This window comes from Heterodontus francisci, chromosome 16 (assembly GCF_036365525.1).
Source record: "Heterodontus francisci isolate sHetFra1 chromosome 16, sHetFra1.hap1, whole genome shotgun sequence".
Taxonomy (NCBI): domain Eukaryota; kingdom Metazoa; phylum Chordata; class Chondrichthyes; order Heterodontiformes; family Heterodontidae; genus Heterodontus; species Heterodontus francisci.
In genome coordinates this window covers 64,123,067-64,139,358 of record NC_090386.1, presented here as the reverse complement: position 1 = coordinate 64,139,358, position 16,292 = coordinate 64,123,067, and the positions used below count along the sequence as shown (strand labels likewise).

Sequence of the window (16,292 nt, the reverse complement as noted above, 5' to 3'; positions counted from 1 at the left end):
CTTGATTTTTGTGCTCAAGTCCTGGAGTGGGACATGAACCCACAGCCTTCTGACTCGGGCGAGAATGCTACCAACTGAGTCATGGCTATGCATAGTTGCATTTAACTGCACATCTGCCCCTCACCTGAAGTGGATGTACCATTTACCATAAATAACAGTTATATTTTGACAGCAACATCTGACCCATTGTCTGCATTGATATACTGCCGATTGTTAATCTGTACATTTTATATTTTATAAATTTATTAGCTATTAAAAATTTAATGTTATGATTAGAGTATTAGATTTTGGAGTATCTTCAAAAATTGAAGTTTTGTCCTTTTAAACACTGATGATCTTTTTGTTTAGAACTGTTTGTGAAATTACCTATAATTATTTATTGAAATGTTAATAAAACAGTTGCAAAAGTTCCATCACTGCTTTTAATTATTTTAATGGTATTTTTGATTATGGATACTTGCTTAAAATTTTTGAGCACCTTTTCTGATCCATTTTAAGATTGGAACTTTTGTATTCTGTTTTTAGTTGAACTTTAAGTCTCGTTTCATACTCAAATGATCATGTTTCTATCCCATAAGGATACCTTAATCCAATTATTGTGGATTTCATTTTCATTTATACTTAATATATTCTGATGGTACCTATTCAACTCTCAGATGAATTTGTATGCTGTTACTCTATCTTTCTTGTATATCCTGTTTTATTCCCTTGCTAGTTTGTACTAATATGTACTTTGTCATCTAATATTCCATTTATTAGAATGCACAGCAGAGACATAGGCCATTTGGCCAATCTGTTGCTGTTTCTATTGCTTTCATATCCTTCCTGTAATTGAGTGCAGTTTTTGCCACCCCATGATCTGAGTGGCCTAATTTAAAGTCTTGCACAAGTCCAAAATTGCTTTCTTGTTTTTGTATTCTGTGCCTTTAGATACAAAAGGAAATGCTTTTTATTGGATAGATATTTTGCATTGCCACCTGAAATAACCTGTTTGTGTACATGAAGCTCTTTTGCTCCTCCACAGTTAAAATCTTCCCTTTTAATATGTATACCTTTTCACTGTTCTTCCAAAATCTATTACTTTCGATTTTTTTTTTCTCTACATTGAACTGCATCTGCTATAATAAAAACAAAATACTGCGGATGCTGAAAATCTGAAATAAAAATGAGAGATGCTGGAACCACTCAGCAGGTCTGGCAGCATCTGTGGAAAGAGAAGCAGAGTTAACGTTTCGGGTCAGTGACCCTTCTTCGGAACTGACAAATATTAAAAATGTCACGGGTTATAAGCAAGTGAAGAGGGGGTGGGGCAAGAGATAACAAAGGAGAAGGTGCAGATTGGACAAGGCCACATAGCTGACCAAAAGGTCGTGGAGCAAAGGCAAACAGTTTGTTAATGGTGGGTTGAAAGACAAAGCATTAGTACAGAATAGGTGTTAACGGACTGAATATTGAACAGCAGCAACTGCAAACATGAAAAAAAACAGTGGGTAAGCAAACTGAACAAACTAAGATTAAATGCAAAAAAAAAAGGTTGTAAAAAATGTAAATAAGAAAAAAGAAAAAACAACTAAAAATGAAAGTAAAACTGTCATGCTCTGAAATTATTGAAATCAATGTTCAGTCCGGCAGGCGGTAGTGTGCCTAATCGGTAGATGAGATGCTGTTCCTCGAGCTTGCGTTGATGTTCACTGGAACACTGCAGCAATCCCAGGACAGAGATGTGAGCATGAGAGCAGGAGGAAGTGTTGAAATGGCAAGCAACCAGAAGCTGTGGACCAAGCGGAGGTGTTCCGCAAAGCGGTCACCCAGTCTGCGCTTGGTCTCCCCAATGTAGAGGAGACCACATTGTCAGCAGCGAATACAGTATTCTACATTGAAAGAAGTACAAGTAAATCGCTGCTTCACCTGAAAGGATTGTTTGGGGCCTGGGATAGTGAGGAGAGAGGAAATAAATGGGCAGGTATTACACCACCTGCGATTGCAGGGGAAGGTGCCATGGGAGGGGATGAGGTGGTGGGGGTAATGGAGGAGTGGACCAGGGTGTCGCGGAGGGAACGATCCCTTCGGAATGCTGACTGGAAGGGAGGGGAAGATGCGTTTGATAGTGGCATCACGCTGGAGGTGGCGGAAATGGTGGAGGATGATCCTTTGGATATGGAGGCTGATGGGGTGGAAAGTGAGGACAAGGGGAACCCTGTCACGGTTCTGGGAGGGAGGGGGGAAGGGTTGAGGGCAGAGGTACGGGAAATGGGCCGGACACGGTTGAAGGCCCTGTCAACAACAGTGCGGGGAATCCTTGGTTGAGGAAAAAGGAGGTCATACCAGAAGCACCGTCATGGAAGGTAGCATCATCAGAGCAGATGCGTCGAAGGCAGAGAAACTGGGAGAATGGAATGGAATCCTTACAGAAGAAGTGTAGTCGAGGTAGCTGTGGGAGTCGTTGGACTTATAATGGATATTAGTAGACAACCTGTCCCCAGAGATGGAGACAAAGAAGTCGGGGAAGGGAAGTATCAGAGATGGACCATGTAAAGGTGAGAGAAGGGTGGAAATTGGAAACAAAGTTGATAAAGTTTTCCAGTTCGGGGCGGGAGCAGGAAACTGCACCGATACAGTCATCAATGTACTGGAAAAAGAGTTGGGGGAGGGGGCCTGAGTAGGACTGGAACAAAGAATGCTCGACATATCCCACAAAAAGACAGGCATAACTAAGACCCATGCGGGTACCCATAGCGACACCTGCTATATACCTGCTCATTCTGCTAGCCTATCTATGTACACTTCTCTTCTTTTTATAATTTTCACAATTTGCCATACCCACCGCTCCACATACATTCGGTACGAACAATTTTCAATGTTCCCTCAATTCTTAAATCCTGATCGTTTACGTATATAGTAAAATAACAGCAGCCTCAACACTGATCCTTGTAGAGCACCATTCAGCTTACCTTTTCATTCCAAATAACTTTGTTTTGCCTTTATTCTTTGCAATCTGCTTACCAAGAATTTCTCTGTTCATGTAGCCACATTCCCCTTAATTCCACATGCTGTTATTTTTGCTGTAAGTCTTTTAACATTCTCAAATGTTACTGTAGGTTGCTTCCAGTGTAAATGGTCCCACAGTATCACCTGGTAGCCTGTCTGCTAAAATTGTCCCAGTGTGTAGCCTGGCAGTATGAAATCACATTGCTGACCTATACAGTTAACTATCAGTTTTCCATCAGCCAGCATTTTTGGTTGGCCATTCACCTTTGCTATCAGTGGAATATTGCCCCGGGAGGCAGCAAACCAAACCAGATTCAGAGGTGATGTTTCTGTTTTGGAGATGTACATCCCAACTGATGGCTGCATCCAGAGATAGCATTATATGAACAGTGGAGGGGGCAGGGGGAAGAGAAGTCTTTGTTTTCAGCCTCACACTAGCATAACTGCAACATCTGATATAGCTAATAATTTCCTTTTCTGTCCTTTTTTATGTTTTGTGTAGCAGATTATATCACTTAATATTTTAATGTGTTTCCCTTCAAAAAAGAAGAAAGTGTTTTTGGAAGATACCATCTTAACTTTCTGCTTTTTTTCCCCCTGAAGGTACTGACTTGTACTGGGGTACAGTTCCACAGCTATTCATGGCTTTCTAATATCTTTCCCAAGTGATTGTTCTTTATGGCTCAGTTGAGACAGTTCGTGCCAACAGACTATTCAACCTTGCAAGCTGAACAGAGCCTGATCCTTCTTGACCTCCCCACCACTACATCTACATTTGTACATGTTGCGCTTCTTTGAAAATTTTAAGTCTGATGGCTAAGGGTATATATTTTTTTTTAAACTGATGTACATACCCTTTTTAATGGCAGATTTATGTTGCCTCTGGCTTTTAGTCAACATACCACCGTTAGTGGGCATTCCCTCAGCCACCTAGGCAACATGTTCTGGAATTCCTCTTTATCCTCTCTGCCTCTCCATCTCCCTTTCCTCCTTAGAACCCATCTATATGGCCAAGCTTTTGTCACTCCTAATTTATCCTTCTTTGGTTCAATGCCCATTTATTTCTGGTGATGCCTCTGAAGTGCCTTGGGATGCTTTTCTTTGTCAAAGATGCTCCAAAAGTGTGCTGGTTTTCTATTCCTGCTTATAAACTAAAGTTTATCATGTTTTAGAAAAGGACTGCAAATGCAACCTCTTTTTCCATGTAATTTTTTTAACCATTTTTAAAGAAGGTCTCCTTTCTATATCTGTCTATTTTACATTGAGTATTTCAATTATTAGTTCAATAAACTGATGAATACAGATTTGCAGAAGATACATGTTTTCTCAATTAATTGAAAGGCATTTTTATATACACAGGTCAAAGATGGAAAATTTTTAGATGATGTATCCACTGGTGTGTCACAGATTGCTAATAAGGTATGCAGAAGGATGCAACTGGTCATGTCTCAAAGCCAGCCTTCATATTTCTATACAACTGCTGCTAGAAGCTCAGGAGTAAACTTCGATTAAAAGCCATTTTCTTGAAAATAGTTCAATGCCTTACTGAAGCAGTATAAAACTAAATTTTGTAGTATGGCGGTAAATTCCCCAAATTCTAGTAATTACGGCTGTCTGATGGCTTGGAAACTTACTAACTGAATAGTAACTAAAAAGATTTCATGTGAAATGTATTGGGTTGCACTTGTACCACAGTGTAGTGTGGACATAAACCTGTTGTGCAAATGTAGAATGGGTTCCAACCTAACGCCAGAGTGAATTGGAGTGAGACACCCTCCTGACTCTGGATTTGTGCTGCAACTTTAGTATAAGTGCTAAACAAAACCATTTCACATTAGTTATTTAGATCAGAGCTGTGTGTAAATGCAGTCTTGGCTGCAGTTTCCAAATATGGAGCCTGGCTTATTGTGGCCAGACAAACTTTTTTTTTGGGTCATTGCTAATTTGTGTTTTCATTTTTTTTTTTGTTGCTATCATTGGTAATTGATGATGTGGTGAGTGTATATATTGAAAATTGATTTGTCATTTGAAAGGGAACCAGTACGCTATTTTAAAATTGGTTCTCTTGCTCATAACTAATTAAAGTTGTAGCTATCCTTAAAATGCATATGGTTCTGGAATCTTAAAATGTAATATTTAATCAAAATGTATATTAAGCAGCAAAGCCTAGATATTACTGTTGGCAATGCTAGTAAGCAAATACGCAATTTGCGAGAATGTTCTATGACCCTTCTCATTTGCTATTGTAGGAGATGAGTTAACCCATTTAGAATGAACAGGTGAAAGCCTGAATCTAATGGCTATAATGTGATCATGTTAAGGGCTGGTGTTAGTGTCAGAAACAGTATTTTCTAAGCTTAAGAAGGCTAATAGCTAATGATATAGTGTGCAACTTTTCTGATGTATGTGTATGTGATTATAATGGATATTGGAGTTTGTTTTAGATTTCTGCTACTGTCAAAGATGTTTCAACCTTTTTGTTAATATTCATAGGTACAGGGAGTAACCGTGAAAGGATGGCAAGATGTCAGTTCTTTCTTTACCAATAAGGAATGTGAAACAGCTGCCTCCGAAACGTAATGTACAATTGAATGTTTATTTAGATTTGGTGCAATCACATTTCTACAACTCAATGCTGTAATGATTCATTATCAAAAAATTAAGTTTATATGTAACAGAATTATGTTTTCTGCTGTTGTCTGGATGGTTATCCCTGTGTTCCAGATAGTAACTACTTGAACTGTTATTAGGCATGCCTTGTAGTGCAGTGCAGTGCTTCCTCCTCCCATAGAGGATTACTCTCCTTTTTAAAAAAAAATCAATGTAGCTTTTTAATTGATTGATTGGAAATCTTAAAGATTCTGATCTACAATACTCTTTATGCATAACTTTTAGGTATGCCACGGAAGTTGTGTGTATTTTATGTAAAATCACATTTTACAATATTATGGACGGGGGGAGATGGTGTGGATGACTTCCACTTTTCACCTCTCAACTCTCAACTGACCTTACAGTTTTTAAAAAATATTGTTTTAGTCCCCGAGTGTTTTAGTGGTCAAATAAACAAACAAATGACAGGTTTTCTTGTAAGATTAAAAGAAAGATAGATTATTTATCAAACAATACCTGGAAAAAAATAATTGCAACCTCACCCACTCACTCATACACACACTCACAAGAGATGGAGATTAGAGGACTGCATCCATTTAAGTCCAATTGTTGTAAAAGAATCCACTTTGAAACCTTCTTGGTTTTTCAGGAGGAATTTTTTTAAACAGCGGTGGAAGCCTGGTGTTCCTTTTCTTAGTTCACTGAAGTATTGCAGACTCCTCTGGTTAAGATTCAGTCAAAGTCAGTGACTAGATTCCTGTTACAATTTCTCAAGTGGGGAGTTTTCAAGGTCACCTTGCAGTCTCTGCTGCTGTGGTTTAAAGATTTTACGGGCAAGGTCTCCTTCTTGGCTGGAATGGATCTTCTGCTTCCTGGCTAGCTGGGTTTCTGTCTCTGTATTTGAGAAGTTTTTTTTTAAAAAAACCTCTTCAGACTGGGTTTCACTCAGATAATCATAGGTGTTCTCCCCTGATGGGTTCAGACAATGTCTTTGAATGTGTGGCCATAATTACACGGTGAGGTTTAAATACGGCTTATCTTGATAAAGTGCTGTTACATCCCATCTATTATCTTTGGGTTTGAATCTGGAGACTCCCTGTCTGTAAAAAGCCTTTGTCAACCTAGTTCTTGAAGATAGGAACCCTGTGGCATTGAATAGGCTGTTCAGCATTTTAATGTGCTTTCCCCAGGACTAGTCCAGATTTGATGTTGGGTTTAGCCTTCAACAATCGCCATGTATATTTACAGTACAAGAAAGGTAATCTGACCTGTTACACCATCTTGAATGCAGTATTAGTGTGTCTATATTTTGAAGTTTAGTTCATTAGTTTATTTTTACACTTCATAATTGCTTCAGGTAATTATTGTTCATTGTGTCAGCATGACAATATGCAGTTTGCATAAGATTTTTACTTGGCTAGTAATAAATGAGCTTTTTGTGTGCTTCCAGTTGAGGATCATTTTTTTAAAAACGCAAGGAATTTTTCATTTTGGTACCATGAGTAAAAAAGTGTAATAGTTTGTTCTTTTATATTGAGACTTTGTACCAATTGACATAATCTCAGAAGGGCACCTAACTTTGTAATCAGTCCTAAAACCATCCTTTTCTGTGTCTGATGCAGAATTATGAGACCAACATTATATCCTTGACTCTGAATTAGATTAATTTTTGAACTGTTACAGAACTTGCCACTCTTTAATGGGATATTCATGTGTAGCATTCTATAAAGCAGTAAAATTTCATTTTATTGCACACTTACACCTGTATCATGCATGCATTGGAAATCTTCCAGAATAAGGTGCAGTTTATATTACAAATTCTCATTTTTCAAATACCTGATCATTTCTGAAGTTTGTTATATTCTCTGTACTACAGCTACCCAGTTGGAGAAAGTTACCAGAACAGTGGAGTTGAAGATGGCTTCTGGGAAAATTTCGATCTGGATGAGAATTCTAAGGTGAAGATACCCCCAAGTGCAGGTGTTTGGGGCTCAGGCGAAAAGAATGATGATGTCTGGGGTACAGAGAACAGCACGAGAAAGCAAACCAACTATAGCAGTGCCTGGGATAACTGGGATGATAATTGGGCCGCAGGTGGGGAAAGCAAGAATAAGAAGTCACCGAGAAAAGAAAGTGGAGGAACTGTGGATGATGGATGGGACAACCAAAATTGGTAGCCTGGGAAAGTGCCTCAAATTGAAAGGACCTACAATTCACTTTTTTCTTTGCTTTGTTGCTGTCATAAACCATTTTGTATTCCTGTCTATAAAGAATCAATGTTTCAGAAATCTGTTTTTCTTTCTAGAGACTGGTTACATACATATTTCACCAATAAAAGAAGTGTTCACAATGAACCATCAGTATTGTAACCAGAACTTTGTCCATTTACAGTATGTACTTTGGATTCAACTGTACCATTTTTACATTGAATGCATTGAGAAATACACTTCTCTATTTAAGGGGATATAATTTTTCCATTAATTCACCACAATTTTTTTTTGTGTACGTAAATACTCATTAGAAATCTGCAGGGTATCATGGAGAAAAACATAAAGTTAAATAGTGCAGTGATTAATTTTAGCTCAGGTTTTCCTTCAAAATTACAACAAACGTAGCATTTACTGCATGTGCTATATTGTGTCTGTCTTCAGCTTTATGATGTGCACTTGTACAGGGCAGGTAGCGCTTCGAAATTCATGTTTAGTTTTAGTGTGATTATTATAGGTTTGATACCTAGCTGAAATAAAACTGTGGATTATTAATTTAAAATTGATCAATTCCAATCGTAATTGTTTTGTTTTTTACATTACATGACTTACTATCTAATCTATAAGCGTGAAGTTACTGTTTCTGGTATTGGCAAACAAATGCTCATTACATTTATATAACATTCCTCCATCCACTATCATAACACAATCATTAACTTGTTAACAGTAATTGGTTAACACTTCACTAAAATAGTGGATAAAGGAATATGAGTGTATTAAATATTCATCTGCTAATGCTGACAATAGTCCTTTCTGGGCTTCTGTCAAATTTAAAATATTTTTTATTTGGGTCATTTTATTGGCTGTCTGCATCAAACTAGAATAACTGTGTTTTCTATTCTTGCCTTTTAAATGTATGACAAGTGACATATATAAATATTCTTTTTACTTATTTTAACATTCAATGGTGAAATGCTTTCTCTGGTGTCAGATTTAATTTTCAGAAGTATGTAAATGTATAAATGTGGTGGCATTTCTTGTGTCTGGTCTGCTGCTGCCTCCATAACCTCCACCCCCCCCCCCACCCCCGCCAAAAAAAACATTCCAGTTGCATTTAGTGTGGGTATAGTATGAATAATTGATCTTTCAGTATTGGATCTTTTGAAAAAATCTGTGCAATATTTTTGAGCATGAGCAACAAACTAATGTATTCTCATTTCTGTACTTTGGGGCTGATTGAGCTTTTATGCCCTAAAAGCTGACATGGAAGTTTTTGCTGATGTGAATGGACATCTACAAATATAGCAACTTGTATGTTGCTAGTTACTTTGCACCCATTTTTGAGTGTGATTGCTTATTTGATGTATGACAATAAAGCAATGAAAATGAATAGGAATTATTTTCCTTAATTGCATGGAAAATGTTATTAACTTCCCAGTTTAAAATTTCATTCTACAATTAAACTTTACATTTTTTGACATCCTGATGTATTTTTGAGCAACATTTCAGCATAAAAGTGATGATCATGGGAGTTATCCCTGGTGTTCTGGCCAATATTTATCCCTCACTCAACATCACAAAAACACATTGCTGTTTATGGGAGTTTGCTGTGTGTAAATTGACTGCCGTGTGTCCTATATTAAAACAGTAACTACACTTCAAAAGTGCTTCATTGGCTGTAAAGAGCTTTGGAACATCTGCTTGTCATCAAAGATGCTATGTAAATGCAAGTCTTTTATTAACACTGAACACTGGGCGGCGCAGTGGTTAGCACCGCAGCCTCACAGCTCCAGCAACCCGGGTTCAATTCTGGGTACTGCCTGTGTGGAGTTTGCAAGTTCTCCCTATGTCTGCGTGGGTTTCCTCCGGGTGCTCCGGTTTCCTCCCACATGCCAAAGACTTGCAGGTTGATAGGTTAATTGGCCATTATAAATTGCCCCTAGTATAGGTAGGTGGTAGGGAAATATAGGGACAGGTGGGGGTGTGGTAAGGAATATGGGATTCGTGTAGGATTAGTATAAATGGGTGGTTGATGGTCGGCACAGACTCGGTGGGCCGAAGGGCCTGTTTCAGTGCTGTATCTGTAAACTAAAACTGAACAATTTTCAAAATTATTTGAAGCTCTCGGTTCACAATTAAATCTTATTTTCTGTTATCTTTTCCACATCCTTGGTTTGTTCAGTTCCATTAAAGTTCTCACTTCCAGTTTGTCAAGAAAACACTATGCTAAATGAGAAATATTAATTTATTGTTTTGGAAACTTACATTAGACTGTTAATGGAGAAAATCCTGCAGTTAACTTTAAAAAAAAAATTGGCAGCCAAGGTGGCCACCACAATTTGCATCTGAAACCCCTTTGCATACTCCAAGGCCAACTGGAGCCAGAAGTCTAAGAAGCCCTGGACCCAGAACAATGGCTTGCCGTAAGTAATTGAATTACCTAGGATTGCTTTATTAGCACAACAGTCAAGGCAATCCTGACACCTTGACTTTGAAAGAGTAAACCCCTCAGTGTAAATATTGGCAGCCTGGGGCCTGTGGAGCCAATTCTAAACTGGGTATCTCATTAGAAGGTTCCAGAGCATACCCGGTGGCAACGATGTAAACATCTCCCCAGGCTGTGAAAAATTGAGTTTTGTTACATGCAAAACTCTGTTACATGCAGTAACTCACACTGCAGCAGCAGAGAAGGCTATGTGCATCCTTTTTTCTCTCCAGAAAACGTCAAGTTTGAAAACCGTCTGTGACTATGAACCCACCAAACCTAAAGATTGCTACAGAGACCAGGGGAAGAGAGTCACCTACAATTCTGCCTCCCAAGAAAATCCTGAGCAAAGTGGACCAACCACCAAGTGCATTTTGACCAGCCAAAGACTTCAAGAATACAACTCCATCTGGAAGGCCACCAAATCATCCAACCTCATACTGTATTTAACCTTTATTCTGGGCTTTAATCCAACCAAAAAAACTACTTTCCACATTCATCTACTATTGTGTGTGTGTGAGCCTTGTGTGAATGTGTAGTGTATTTTTTTACTATTTTAGATCGGGTTTAGCTTGTTCAGTGTAATAAACTTACCTCTTGTTTAAACTCAAGAAAACCTGACCGATTGGTTCACGTTAAAGGTAAAACACTCACTGAGGTAGTCAGCACAACCACTGTTTAAAAGGAATAAACTCTGTTGCGGTCAGATAAGAGGAAGGGCAAGATGGATGATTGTGACCTCCTCCTCACCTTGGCCGTAACAAGTTCTCGTGAAGGGCCTACACCCAAAACTTTAACTATTTATTTTTACAGATGCTGATTTACCAACGATAGGTAATTTTATTCTTAAGTGAAGAGATGGGCATTTTGTCGGTATGAGATCTTGGCCTTTCTCACAAGTAGGAATTATGTAAATTATGCATAACATGTTCTCTTCTGTACATTAAAAATGACCCCTCCCCTCCTTTAGGGTCATTGTGCTGTATTATATACTTCAACATAGAGAATCTGCTTCCAGCCGTCTGCTAGTTTCACTCTTTAATTGGTCAGTAGGTGGTGCACTTTTTCCAAATCACTTCATGTCAGAGAAATAAAAGTTGCTTGGCAGGAAGCTGGTCTGTTTAATGGCTTTTGGTAGGATTAAGATTGGAATCTAATTGTGCGAGGATTCTGCAAAGTTACTGTATTGTCATGCTAGGCCCCCGCCTGCCAAGAATGAGGCGCATTAATTTTGTCATGAACATTGATTTTAAATTGTTGCTGGAGCGAGGAAATGACTTGTTAAATAGATCAGCCATGGCTGGAAAAGACATTTGCACTGTTTTTCCCTCTTGCATTTGGGTGTTTTTGTTTTCATTTGTTCAGTTGGAGCGGGTGAGCAAGGAGTAATTTTGTTTGATTACAGGAGGAATACCAAATGATGATGAGTATATTAGTGTGATGATGAAACAAAGGTGACCAGAGGCAACTGAAACAACTCCAGAGGAATCTCATTCCTTCGCATCATTGGGAAGCCTTTGCTATGGTAATTCTTAAAATACTCTGTTTACTTGCAGACCGAGTGCACCCAGAAGCACAGCTTGGTATCCATGCCCGACAGATCTACTGTGTGTGGACATGATCTCCATACACCAGCTACAAGAGAAGTGCAGGGAACAGAGCATACCTTTTTACCTTACTTTTGCAGATCTCATTAAGGCATTTGATACCGTCAGCAAAGCTCCTCAGTCTCATCCGCTCTTTTCATGACAACATGCACTGCATAGTACAATTTGGTGGCTCCACTTCCAACAGTCTTGGAGTGAAGAATGGAGTGAAACATGGTCTGTCCTAACCCCCACTCTGGCATCATCTTCTCCATGCTCCTGACCTTTCTCTTCCGTGCAGATATGGAAGGAATCTATTTGCACACTAGGTCAGATGGCAAGCTCTACAATCTATCAAGGCTGAAAGTGAAGACAAAAACACCGCATCCTGATCAGAGAACTCCTGTGATGATGATGCACTAGTCGCTCACATGGAAACTCAGCTACAAAGACTCACAGACTGTCTCTCACATACCAATAACTTGTTCTCTTTGATTATAAGTATCCAGAAAACCGCAGTCATGGAATATGGTGTTGCATCTCTGCCCTCATCACACTAAATAACACCCCACTGGAAGTGGTTAGCAACTTCTGCTATCTTGGGTCCACGGTGATGGACAATCTGTCCCTTTATGCAGAGTTCAATGCATGCATAGAGAAAGCAGCTACCACCTTTGGCTGACTCGCAAAATGTGCATGAGATAACACCAAGCTGACCCTTAAGACCAAGCTGATGGTTTGTAAGGCCTGTGTTCTCAGCACCTTGCTGTGTATGGCTGTGAAACATGGGCGACTTAAAGCTACCGGGAAAAGCTCAGTAATTTCCATCTGTGGCGCATTATGGGTATATCCTGGCAGGACAAGATCACAAATGTGATATTCCTCTCAAAGGGAGAGCTCCCAACTGTGTTGGCACTAATCAAACAGAGGCGACTTTGGTGGATCGGATGCATCCACAGGATGGAAGACGGTCGCATACCCAAGGGCCTTCTGTATGGATGAGGTAGCCGGGGCCAGACGACCAGTGGGGCACCCAAAGTTCCACTTCAAGGATGCTTGCAAGCGTGACGTGAAGGCCCTAAATGTAGACTATTGAACCTGGGAGTCGCTAGCTGGCGAAAGAGGGAATTGACGACATCCTGCCGGCTGGTGTGTACTACCACGATGACCAGTGGCTATAGCAGCTTGGCAATAGGCACCAAACAACAACTCCGCGTCACTTTGCAGTTTCAGGTGCGGCACTTGTGACAGAACCTCCTCTCAAGAATTGACCTTCACATAGATGGAAGGATACCAATGAATAAGAAATTAATAGAGTGAGAGCTGTACATGTAGTGACTATAGCCCTGGACTTGTAATGAAGTTGAGCCTGGACCCCAGGAGGTGGAAAGAAAAATGCTGGAGGCCATTGGGAGATTGTAGGCAGGATGAAGATGATACTGGGTGCTGTTAGAACTGACTACAGTGTATTTAAAGGATTACACCTGAAACTTTAACCTGCTTTCTATCTCAAGATGTTGATGGTTCTGCTGTGTTATTTTCAGCATTTTCTGTTTTGCTCAGATTTCCAGCATTGGTAGTTTGTGTTCTGACATGGATTTCTTTACCACTCGATGGCACTTCAATCAGGTTGAGTAATATTTCCCAACAAAGTCAAATGGCAAATTCACTTTCAACCCTCATTTAGTTCCGACACACACATTGAAAGGGTATTACTTTTATTTTCCTAAACAAGATATGCTGTACCAAAGACAATATATATGCAGTAAAATAGTGGATGAACAGTGACAGACATTTAAGCAGATATTTCATAACGCTCAGCAAAAATTTATTTTATCCCGGTCAAAAAGGACTTGATGAGAAGGATGAACCAGCCGTGGTTAACAAAGATGGTCAAGGAAATTATCCAATCAAAAACTAAGGCATACAAAGCGGCGAAAACTAATGGTAGGCCAGAGGCTTGGGAAGTTTTTAGGAACCAGCAGCGGATGACTAAAAAGCTAATAAAGAGGGAGAAAATTGAATATGAAAGTAAATTGGCAAGAAATATAAAAATAAAGAGCAAGAGCTTCTACGGATATATAAAAAGAAAGAGAGTCGCTAAAGTGAGCGTGGGACCTTTGGAGGATGCAACTGGAGAATTGATAACGGGGAACAGGGAAACGGCAGTTAATTTAAACCGATATTTTGCATCGGTCTTCACGGTGGAGGACACTATAAACATTCCACAGATATCAGATAAGCAAGGAGCTAATGGGAGGAAAGATGTTGTAACAGTCTCTATCATGAGGGACAAAGTATTCGACAAACTAATGGGACTAAAGGCAGACAAGTCACCAGGACCTAATGGACTACATCCAAGGGTTTTAAAGGAAGTGGCTGCAGAGATAGTGGAGACATTGGTCGAAATATTCCAGAACTCACTGGATTCCGGGAGGGTCCCAGTGGATTGGGAAGCCGCTAATGTGACGCCCCTTTACAAGAAGGGAGGGAGACAAAAAGTAGGAAACTATAGGCCAGTCAGCCTAACATCGGTCATTGGGAAAATGCTAGAGTCCATCATTAAGGAAGAAATAGCAGGACTTTTAGAAAAGCTTAACACAATCAAACAGAGTCAACATGGTTTTGTGAAAGGAAAATCATGTTTGACAAATTTGCTAGAGTTCTTTTAGGATATAACAAGCAGAATTGATAAAGGGGAACCGGTAGATATAGTGTATTTGGATTTCCAGAAGGCATTCGATAAGGTGCCACATAATAGGTTATTGCACAAGATAGGAGCTCACGGTATTGGGGGTAATGTATTAGCGTGGATTGAGGATTGGTTAACTCACAAAAGACAGAGAGTCAGGATTAATGGGTCTTTTTCAGGTTGGAAAGATGTAACTAGTGGAGTGCCACAAGGATCAGTCCCAGGGCCTCAATTATTTACTATCTATATTAATGATTTGGACAAGGGGGCAGAGTGTAATATATCCAAATTTGCTGATATTACAAAAATAGGTGGAAGCTACTAAGTATCATCACCTCATTCCATGACTATGTGAAAGGCACAATTCAGACCCTTTTCCTATCCGGAGTGGCGTGAAACAGGGCTGTGTTCTCGCACCTACACTGTTTGGGATCTTCTTCTCACTGCTGTTCAAGTCTCCAAAAGAAGGAATTTTCCTCCACACAAGATCAGATGGCAGGTTGTTCAACCTTGCCCGTCGAAGAGCGAAGACCAAAGTACGGAAAGTCTTCATCAGGGAACTCCTCTTTGCTGACGATGCTGCATTAACATCTCACACTGAAGAGTGTCTGCAGAGACTCATCGACAGGATTGTGGCTGCCTGCAACGAATTTGGCCTAACCATCAGCCTCAAGAAAATGAACATCATGGGATAGGTCGTCAGAAATGCTTCATCCATCAATATCGGCGACCACACTCTGGAAGTGGTTCAAGAGTTCACCTACCTAGGCTCAACTGTCACCAGTAACCTGTCTCTCGATGCAGAAATCAGCAAGCGCATGGGAAAGGCTTCCACTGCTATGTCCAGACTGGCCAAGAGAGTGTGGGAAAATGGCGCACTGTCATGGCATACAAAATCCGAGTGTATCAAGCCTGTGTCCTCAGTACCTTGCTCTATGGCAGCGAGACCTGGACAACGTATGTCAGCCAAGAGCGACGTCTCAATTCATTCCATCTTTGCTGCCTCCGGAGAATCCTTGGCATCAGGTGGCAGGACCGTATCTCCAACACAGAAATCCTCAAGGCGGCCAACATCCCCAGCATATGCACCCTACTGAGTCAGCGGCGCTCGAGATGGCTTGGCCATGTGAGCCGCATGGAAGATGGCAGGATCCCCAAGGACACATTGTACAGCGAACTCGTCACTGGTATCAGACCCTCCGGCTGTCCATGTCTCCGCTTTAAAGATGTCTGCAAACGCGACATGAAGTCCTGTGACATTGACCACAAGTCGTGGGAGTCAGTTGCCAGTGATCGCCAGAGCTGGCGGGCAGCCCTAAAGGCGGGACTAAAGTGTGGCGAGTCAAAGAGACTTAGCAGTTGGCAGGAAAAAAGACAGAAGCGCAAGGGGAGAGCCAACTGTGTAACAGTCCCGACAACCAATTTTATCTGCAGCACCTGTGGAAGAGTCTGTCACTCTAGAATTGGCCTTTATAGCCACTCCAGGCGCTGCTTCACAAACCACTGACCACTTCCAGGCGCTTACCCATTGTCTTTCGAGACAAGGAGGCCAAAGAAGAAGAAGACAGGGTGTTGATGAGGCTGCACCTGGAGTACTGTGTACAGTTTTGGTCCCAGTATTTAAGAAAGGATATACTGACATTGGAGGCAATTCAAAAGAGATTCACTAGGCTGATTCCTGGGATGAAGGGGTTGACTTAACAAGAATGGCTAAACAGGTTAGG

General features: G+C 40.3%; 1 protein-coding gene across 2 annotated transcripts in view; it reads left to right on the top strand.

Moving 5' to 3' along the window:
- The window catches only part of arfgap1 (ADP-ribosylation factor GTPase activating protein 1), a 55,907-nt gene extending 46,712 nt beyond the window's left edge, over window positions 1-9,195 (top strand). For both annotated transcript variants that reach the window (XM_068048276.1, XM_068048277.1), the window contains exons 12-14: window positions 4,348-4,407; window positions 5,482-5,564; window positions 7,475-9,195. In XM_068048276.1, the coding sequence (XP_067904377.1) occupies window positions 4,348-4,407; window positions 5,482-5,564; window positions 7,475-7,775 (444 nt within the window). In that variant the 3' untranslated portion in view covers window positions 7,776-9,195. The remainder of the gene's footprint in view (window positions 1-4,347; window positions 4,408-5,481; window positions 5,565-7,474) is intronic.
- The last annotated feature ends 7,097 nt before the right edge of the window (window positions 9,196-16,292 follow it).